General features: G+C 45.5%; 1 protein-coding gene across 1 annotated transcript; it reads left to right on the top strand.

Moving 5' to 3' along the window:
* The first annotated feature begins 931 nt into the window (after positions 1-931).
* LOC131688098 (intraflagellar transport protein 172 homolog) lies at positions 932-6,332 on the top strand. The gene is made up of 3 exons (XM_058972250.1): positions 932-1,032; positions 1,097-3,138; positions 3,191-6,332. Exons 1-3 carry the CDS (start codon positions 994-996, stop codon positions 6,330-6,332), a joined length of 5,223 nt encoding a protein of 1,740 aa, XP_058828233.1. The 5' UTR covers positions 932-993.
* The last annotated feature ends 3,231 nt before the right edge of the window (positions 6,333-9,563 follow it).

Here is a 9,563-nt window from a genome sequence, read left to right as displayed (position 1 = left end):
TCATTTAACAACTTAATAAGGAATAACATGATATATTAGTACTTTAAAAAAATTAATTACTCCAGAAGCTATGCCCACACAAAGTTTGATAAAAAACTACATTATTTAACGCAAATTTAATAATTATGGTATATTTTCTATGAGGAAAGTATTTTTCATTCCAAGCTTTCAAAATATCCTGAAAGGATCGAAACAAGTATAAAAATAATGTTTTGAAGAACCAAATAGAACACGTTATCGCCAATTCTAAAATTTCGCGCTTGGTCAAGTCTACCCATCTTCCCCAACCTATACTTTAAGATAAAAGAATTTTTTTCGATTTTTTGACCGACCTCAACATATATAACCCCTTCATTGAGACTATACAATCACTAACTAGTCGGATATCATTATTATTCCTTATTACAATTACTATAGGAGAAGCCCATTCATCCACTTTTTACTATATTAATAATCTAGGTATTAAAATACCTAAAATTGTTTTCCTAAATCTATGAGGAACGTCGTAAGCCTTTTTGCCACTTACTAATAAGTCCCGAAAATGTTTCAATGTCGTCCAACATGGATGTCATATGGGACACCGCACAATGCTGGATCAATGAACCATCATCGTTGAACAAATTTGAAACATACTTTTGACATAATGGCAACTTAAAGTTTTTCTCACCACCGATCTCTTACTATGAGATTTTTAGTATATACTAAAAAAGAAGTCCGCCTTAGGCACATTTCCCCTAGATGGGCTTCTAAACGTGCTATTGACGTTAACGCATGCGCAATTGCACACAACGCACATGTTGATATCTACCGGGCACGTGTTTTTAACTCACCTGTTGAACTACTAATGTTGAAAATGATAGAGATTATAGTGACGAGCGTATCCATGACAACCGTTGTCAACAACAATAGGGCAACGAAAAAACTGGTAAAAATCGATTCTAAGTTTGCCGAAAACGATTAGCTAAGACTTAAATAGTGATTAAAGTGTGAGAAATGCAGCTTAAATTTATGAAAACCGTTGTTGAAGCACAGGTACGATACTTCCACGTAGCTTAGCATCAATAGATTCTAATGTGTTTTCGCTATCGCCTACTAGGATTACCTGTACCGCGTGGCAGGCCTATGTTGGTCTCCAAATAATCAGAAACTTGCGGTGGCTACTGCGGATCGTACTATTTTGCTGTTCGATGAAAGTGGCGAGCGACGGGACAAATTTTCGACGAAACCGGGAGATCCGAATGCGGGAAAAAGCTCCTACGTTATCCGTGGGATTGCTTTTAGTCCTGATTCCACAAGGTTGGCAGTGGCGCAGAGCGATAATATCGTTTATGTTTACAAATTAGGGGAATCATGGAACGAAAAGAAAGTTATTTGTAATAAATTTCCGCAGGGAGTAGCCGTTACATGCATTACCTGGTTGTCCGGTGGAATGATTATTGCCGGTTTGGAGGATGGTAAAGTGCGTTCATTGCACTGTAAGAATAATAAGTCAAAAACTTTGTATGCCGCGGAAAGTCTAGTTGTGGCGTTGGCTCCGAACGTCAGAGGAACTGGCTTCGTATCTGGACACGAGGACGGATCGGTCATCAAATTCTATATTATTGAAGAACCTGGAGAGCCATCCGGTCGGTTACTTCAGCATCCGGTCGCGCCAATGTCATTGGCTTGGCCTCAAAGTGGCATACTTGTGGCGGGGTGCGACAAAAAGATTTGCTTCTACGACACCCTAGGGCGATTGACTCGTAACTTTGACTATACTAGAGATGACCTAGAACGTGAGTTCACGATAGCAGCTTCCAGCCCGAATGGACAGGCTGTTGCTGTTGGTAGTTTCGATAGGATTCGAATCTTCACGTGGAGTCCTCGTCAAAATACCTGGGCTGAATCGCTTTGTAAAAGCATTCCCAATTTATACACGGTAACTGCTGTTGCGTGGAGGAAAGATGGCTCCCGGTTAACAGTCGGATCGCTTTGTGGCGCTGTTCTGTCCTATGAATCCGTACTGCGTAGAACCATCTGGCAGGATAAATTTGAGCTGACCTTCGTAGCTCCAAGTCAAGTTTTGCTGAAGTCTCTGCATGATCCTTCGAATACGATGCTCGTCGAATCCCAGCTTGGTCTCGAGATTGATGACGTGCGAATCATGGGAAAGGATAACTACTTAGTGGGAAGAACCGAAGATTCGCTGATTCTTTGCGATTTGATTCGAACACTTACCAGCGAGATTCCATGGATCGCCACCGGTCGGCACGAGAGATTTTATTTCGAAAATCCTACTGTTGCGTTGATTTTCAACGCCGGTGAACTCTCACTCGTGGAGTACGGTGAAAACTACATCTTAGGCTCGGTGAGAACAGAATTCGTCAACCCTCACGTGATCTCCGTTCGACTGAACGAGCGAGGAAATACGAAACACAACAAAAAGTTGGCCTATTTGCTGGATATGAAAACGGTTTGCGTTGTAGACTTGATTCAGCAGTCTACGATAACTCAGATATCTCACGATTCCAAGATTGACTGGTTGGAACTAAGTGAAACAGGACAAAAGCTGCTGTTTAGAGATAAAAAGATGCGACTATTGCTGGTAGACATCGGTACGGGAAAGAAACAAACTCTACTCGCCAAGGTTGCCTTCGTTCAGTGGGTTCCATCAAGTGATGTAGCAATAGCTCAGAGTGACTCAAATCTTGCAATGTGGTACAACATTGATCTACCGGAGCACGTGACCATTATACCGGTGCGTGGAGATGTTTTTGATGTGATTCGCGAGGAAGGAAAAACAGAAGTTCATACGCGAGAGGGAGCTTCTGAACATGTTTACAACTTAGATGAAGGTTTGGTAGAGTTCGGAACTGCCGTGAATGATAGTGATTTTGGTCGAGCAATTTTCTATTTGGAATCGTTGGGGGATAAACCGGCCGCAAAGGCAATGTGGCATAACTTGGCGAACATTGCTTTGGCGCAACAAAATTTGCATGTAGCACAGAGGTGCTTCGCGGCACTGGAGAACGCCTCAAAGACGTTCTACTTGGGAGAGATGATTAAAATTGCCGAAAAGTATGAAGAGGCTACTGGGAATCCCGGGATGAGCTGTTCTGAAGTTCGTGCCAGGATGGCCTTGCTAGGAGGCGATCTAAGGCAAGTATTGGTCTGTTTGTAGTAACACTTTATCACAAAGTTAACATTTCAGGTCAGCCGAGAGAATCTACATCGAGCAGGGAGACATCGAGGCGGCGTTGGATATGTATAAAAATCTTCGTCGATGGGATGACGCCATTAAACTTGCCGAGCGTCGAGGATACCATGGGTTGAATGATCTGAAGGAGCAACAAATGGAATTTTTATTGAACACAAGTCAGGAGGAAAAGGCTGGCGAAGTGCTAGAGGAACGCGGAGAGAAGGACAAAGCAATGACGCTGTATTTGAAGGCAAATAAACCAGTCAAAGCAGCCAAGTTAGCTCTCAAAACGCCGCATATACTTTCGAATGAAAGTATCGTATCTCGAATAACCGCTTCTCTGGTGAAAGCAGAATTGTTTGAATTAGCGGCAGAGTTAGCACATCGAACTGGCCAGCAACAGGTTGCAATCGATCTTTACCGAAAAGGTGGAGCTTATGCGCGAGCCATCGACTTGGCACGCTTTGTTTCGCCGGATGAAGTTATCAGATTGGAGGAAGAATGGGGAGATTGGTTGGTCTCTAAACGACAGCTGGATGCATCAATAAGCCACTACATCGAAGCTGGCAGCACTGTGAAGGCTTTGGAGGCGGCTGTCGGTGCAAAGCAGTGGCGAAAAGCTGTTCAAATAGCAAAAGTAGTAGACGATGCGGTAGAGATCCGTAAGTATGCCGTTGAGTTGGCTGAGCACCTCTGCTTGATCGGTGATGTGAAGACGGCGGAGGAACTATTGGTTCGAGCTGAGATGTACAAGGAGGCTATCAATCTACTGAACAAACACGGCCAGTGGGAAAAAGCGTTCGATATAGCCGAAAAGTTTCTCAACACCGAAGAGGTTCGCGATATGTTTATTGAGCTATCCAAAGATCTTGAAAAGGAAGGCAAATATAGAGACGCAGAGAAGGTTTTAATAACTATCAATGAACCGGATATTGCCATTAACATGTACAAGGAGCTGGAGATGTTTGATTCCATGATCAGGCTGGTGGAAAGGTATCATAAGAATCTCTTGCATCAAACGCATACATCCCTTGCCCGTCAACTAGAAAGTAAAGGTCGCTTGAAAAACGCTGAAGTTCATTTTCTAGCTTCCGATGATTGGAAGGCAGCTGTACACATGTACTGTAGCGCCAATAAGTGGGAGGATGCTCATCGCGTAGCGAAACAAAAAGGTGGAGAAGGTGCATCCAACCAGGTAGCGTTCATGTGGGCCAAATCACTTCCAATTGAAGGAGCGACTCGGCTGCTTACCAAGATGAATCTGATCGACAACTCTATTGCGTATGCTTGCGAAGCTGGCCAGTTTGATTTTGCACTTGAGCTCTGCAAGGCTAGCGGAAAGTCAGCGGATGACGTTCATTTAAAAATTGCCATGACATTAGAAGATGATGGTAAATTTACCGAAGCTGAAGCTGAATTCTTACTAGCTAACAAGCCCAAAGAAGCAATAATGATGCACACTCACAGCGGTGACTGGAAAGCCGCGATTCGTGTAGCGGAAAAGTATCTACCAGAGGCGGTTAAAGAAGTTCTGCTTAGTCAAGCTGCTGGAGCACTGGAGTCACGCAACTACCCCGAATATGAAGCCTTGATGATCCGTGCTGAAAGACCGGATCTGATCTTGGAGTATTACAAAGAATACAACATGCTCAGTGATGCTCTTCGAGTTGCTAAGGAATATGTTCCTTCCGCTGTAGCTGAAATACAAAAACTACACGCCAGAGCAAATCGTGGTAGCGGATCCAACGATTCACGCTACCTTCTGCAGAAAGCTTCAGAATACGCTAGAGCCGAAGAGTTCAAGAAAGCAGCGGAGTACCTGCTGCAAATTAGCGATGGAAACGCCGACGAGGCAACCGTTGGTAGAGCATTATTGCGAGGAGCAGAGATCTGCAATCAATTTCTCGAAGGTCCAGATGCGGTGGAAATTGCTCGAGAGCTTGGTCCGCGGTTGATTGAAATAAATCAAATTGGTCCAGCTGCTCAGTTGTATCTGGCTGCGGAAATGCCTCGTGAAGCGGTTGATGTATTCATCAAAACTGACAACTGGAATAAGGCCCGTCGATTGGCAAAGGAAATCGATCCGCAGTTGGTGGCTTATGTCGAAACTCAGCAAAAATCTCGACTCAGAAATCAAGGAAATGTCGAGCAACTAGCTGATATTGATATAATGGGAGCATTAGATTTACTCGCCGAGCAAGGTCAATGGACACGGTGTATCGAAAAAGCTAAGCAGCACAGTGTTCCGATCCTGCAGAAATATCTGGCTCAGTATGCTGCCCAGATGATTCGCGATGGTGACTGTATTTCTGCGTTGAACTTGTACCTGGAACATGGAGTTCCACCTGTGGCGCAGAATTTCAACATCTACAACCGTATCGCATTGGAATGTTTCAACTTACGCGATCCGGATGGAATTCAGGTTTGGAAGAACCTACGGGATTTTTTGCTGAATTTGGTTCAAGCTCTACGGGGATCTGACCAGATGGAGGCCGATGTAATTGACCGTTTCGAGCAGCTACTGACGATTGCTCACTACTACTGCACAAGGGCAGCTTGCCGTCAAGCCCCTGCTCTTCAGTCAATCGCTGTGAAGATTTCCGTTTCTATGCTACGCCATACAGACATCATTCCTTGCGACAAGGGTTACTATGAGGCGGGCATGGATTTGCGCGGTATGGGGCGGGAATCGGAAGCTTTCGTCATTCTCAACCATTATCTGGACGTGTGCGAAGCGATCGAAGAAGGATCGGGCAACCTGGTCGATCACTCTGACCTCTCGTCCACGGACTTCCCCAGTTCGGTCCCGATACCGGCTGAGTTGCATCTGAAGAACGAGCTCAATTTGCACGAGGAAATCCGCGAATGGGTGCTTGCTGTAAGCATGGACCAGAAGGTCGACCAGGTATTGCCGACGGATGATCGGAATTTGTACGAGTCCAGTTTGGGTATTTCGGATCAGGCCTGCCTAGTGAGTGGCTATCCGGTGATGGGTCGACAGCCGGTGGTGTTTCAGCGTACCCACCGACTTGCGAACCGGGATGCCTGGAGCAAGCTTACGGTGGCTGCCAGGATGGCACCGCAGACGGACATTCCCAACGTGATTGAGTTCATTGAGAAGTGGTGTGGACCGGCAAATTTCTTGTCTGCATGAATGTTGCAGTTGATGTAATTTTGATGTCCATTATCATGGAAATTTATATCTACATATTATTGTAAAATATCAATATCAATAAAATTTGATAAATCACAACCTTTGCTTGATGTAGTTCTAGTTCGTCGCCCCTATCCTTTGGCTAAGTGAAGGGAATGGGTGCATTGTACCGGATTGGTCGAGGCACATTTAGATTGCGAGCCAGTGAATACCCGATGCACAAAGATGCATGAGCCGATGGCAATCACTTATAATGATCAACCGAAAACTACGAAATAGAAGCATGTTCGATATAAAAAAACAGTTTTAATCCACCTAGTGGTGCAATTTTGCCTTTCTTATTATTCTAACCTCTGATTTAATGCCTGGTTACGCTTAATATAGTGTTGTGGAAATGCTTATTACATTCTTATTGCACTTGGTAAGTAACCCCATGCACGACTGTCACGAACCTAATGAGTAACATGTCGACGCTGACACACTTGAAACAAACAAAAGAATAATATTTATTTAACTTAACCGCATGGCCACCTACACCGTACATCGATGCAGACGGTGGAAATGCTGGTGACAATCGAGTCTCCGACGACGCGCTCCTTACAGTGGCAAAAGGGCTGAAAGCGGAGAAAGTTCCCGAATCAGATGGCATCCCCAAGGTTGCACTGAAGATTCTAGCGTTTCCGGACATATTCCGGATAGTCCTACAGAAATACCTGGACGAAGGCTACTTCCCGGATAGATGGAAGATTCGGAAGCTGGCGTTGCTGCCAAAACCAGAAACCACTAGAAGATCCAGCATCGTATCTGCCTATATACCTACTGGATACTCCTGGTAAATTTCTGGAAAGGGTCATCCTCAACAGGCTGACGAACTACGCTGAAAATGAGAACGGATTATTGCAAAAGAAGTTCGGATTCCGGAAAGGGATCTGAACTGTGGACGCCATCCGCACAGTCATCGCAAGCGCGGAGATAGCATTGAAGCAAAAGAAAGGGAGTAATCGCTATTGCGCCGTGGTTACAATGGACGTGAGGAACGCTTTCAATACCTCAGGGCTCCTTACTCGGCCTAATGCTATGGAATATAATGTACAGGCTTCACTTGAATCGCCGAAATGACCTCGACACCCTACCGGGTAGCTCGTGGGTAGACTAGATCCATCGTCGGGGATTAGAACGAATAGATCGCGTCGAATAGCTAGTAGTGGGTGGTTGGGGCGCCAATGAACCGGAAGCTACTACTGGCTGGCTCGTTGAGCAGGCTAGGTCCACCGCACAGGAACTAGATCGAGTAAATCGGGACGAAGCGGGGAGCTAAATGGCTCACGGAATTGAACATCGGTATCGAGAGAAATCTACCACCGGGGAATCCACGGTAGGTTTGAATCGCCGCCGTTGGCTATCCGACTATAACGTGACGAAAATGGAAGTTAATTGGATCACGAAACAAAGACCGGTACCAAGATAAATTCCGTTGTCAGGGAACTCTCAGTCGAAGTAGGATAATATCCGAGTCGATCTCGACAACGCTGACAAGTGAATGGATCAAGGAAGCGGGTATCGGTGTCGGGAGAAATTCCTCAGTCGAGGAACCATCGGTCGGAGTAGGGTTTGTTCACCGTCGGGGACTATCCGAATAGATCGCGATAAGAACGCACGGAAAGAGGAGCCAAATGGCTCATGGAATCGCCATCTAAAAGGCTCACGGGGACGAAAGCTAAATGATGACGTAATAGATGGAGATAAGGAGCAAGAGAAGAGTCGAGAGTGAAATCCAAGCTCAAAGGTCGAACCATTTCATGAAATAAGTGAACCTCCGAGATAGAGCAGAAGAAAGAGGTGCGATGAAAGCGCAAATAGCCCCCCACGAAGTAATGTCTACATCAATAGTTCCATGGGGAATAAGGGCGAAAAAAGGAGTGTTTTTAGTGGTTAGGTACGAGGAGAAAAAAGGAATGTTTTTAGTGGTTAGGTACGAACTTGAGTTGTGAGTGGAAATATCGGCCTGGAGTTGAGGTTGGGATTGGGACCCAATAAAATGGAGGAAAACAGAGATTCTCACACATACAGAGTAAGTGTGACGAATCCGTGCGCCAGAGGTGGTATGGTGAAGTCACCACCAGCAACGGTAGCTGAAGTTATTCAGCAAAAGCAGGAAGAGGAGAAACAGCAGCAGCAACAATAGCAGCCAGACCATAGGGGATGCGTAATACCCCACATAAGCCGAAAGTAGTGGCAGCGAAGTACTTGGTGGCGGAACTTCCCAAGTTTGTTGACACGAGAAAACATGTCCATAAGAACATAGTTGGATGGTTCTCAGAATACGAAAGGCGTTAGTGGCTGTCTTGAGCCAGTATGAAACTGCAACGCGGAGGGCTGACGTAGCTGAGGGAGCATTGGCGTCGGCTAAGGCTACTATCTTCCTAGCCCCCGCACCCCTCCGAAGCAGGGGAAGGAGAACCAGATTGAAGTGGAAAACACGTCAGTTTCCGTGACTCCAAAAAGGGTTACCGTGAGAACCGGTAAAGAGGAACAAGCCTGTCTTTACCAGGAAGCATATTAGTGGATTTGAGTGATTCGTAGTTATGCTGCCTAAGCTCGACCCCTACCAACAGAAGACAAAAGTTAAGCCTGTAAGATATTAAGCCTGTTCTAATGACCCTACCACTTCTAGTTTTCCGGTCTGTATACTTCACATCCTTGCTCTCACTAGAGTACTATGACTATAAATTTTCATAACTTTCCCTACCCAGTAATCCCTACCTAATTGAGGATCTCACGTTTAACAGCTTGACTACGCAGGAGATTTTTACCAAATCACTGGGTAAAGAGGCAGAAGCTAAAGCCTTAAGCCCAGAGACGGTGATTGTGTGTAAGGACCCGGATGAGACCACGAAGGAGCAGTGCAATCTGGCCGAGGTGCACATGATAATCCGGTTAAAGAACGGATACGGAGGAACGCAGACTGCAATGATTAGGTCACCGGTAACCGCTGCTGACAAGGCGCTGGAGGTAGGCAAAGTTGTGGTTGGATGGTCGAGAGCCACCCCTCGCGTTAATAAACAAACAGAAAGATACTTCAAGTGTTTTTGCTTTGGACATTTGGCAGGGGCTTGCAAAGGCTAGTATTGATTTAGGATGTGCTGGGAATGCTTTGCACTCCAGCAGACGGAAACGATCATCAGACGCGTGGCTTCAAATGCCCTGTCTACAAGTGGGCGACTGCAAAAC

The sequence above is a fragment of the Topomyia yanbarensis genome, chromosome 3 (genome assembly GCF_030247195.1).
Source record: "Topomyia yanbarensis strain Yona2022 chromosome 3, ASM3024719v1, whole genome shotgun sequence".
NCBI lineage: Eukaryota > Metazoa > Arthropoda > Insecta > Diptera > Culicidae > Topomyia > Topomyia yanbarensis.
The sequence above is the reverse complement of the archived record's forward strand: the minus strand, read 5'-3'. Positions and strand labels throughout refer to the sequence as shown.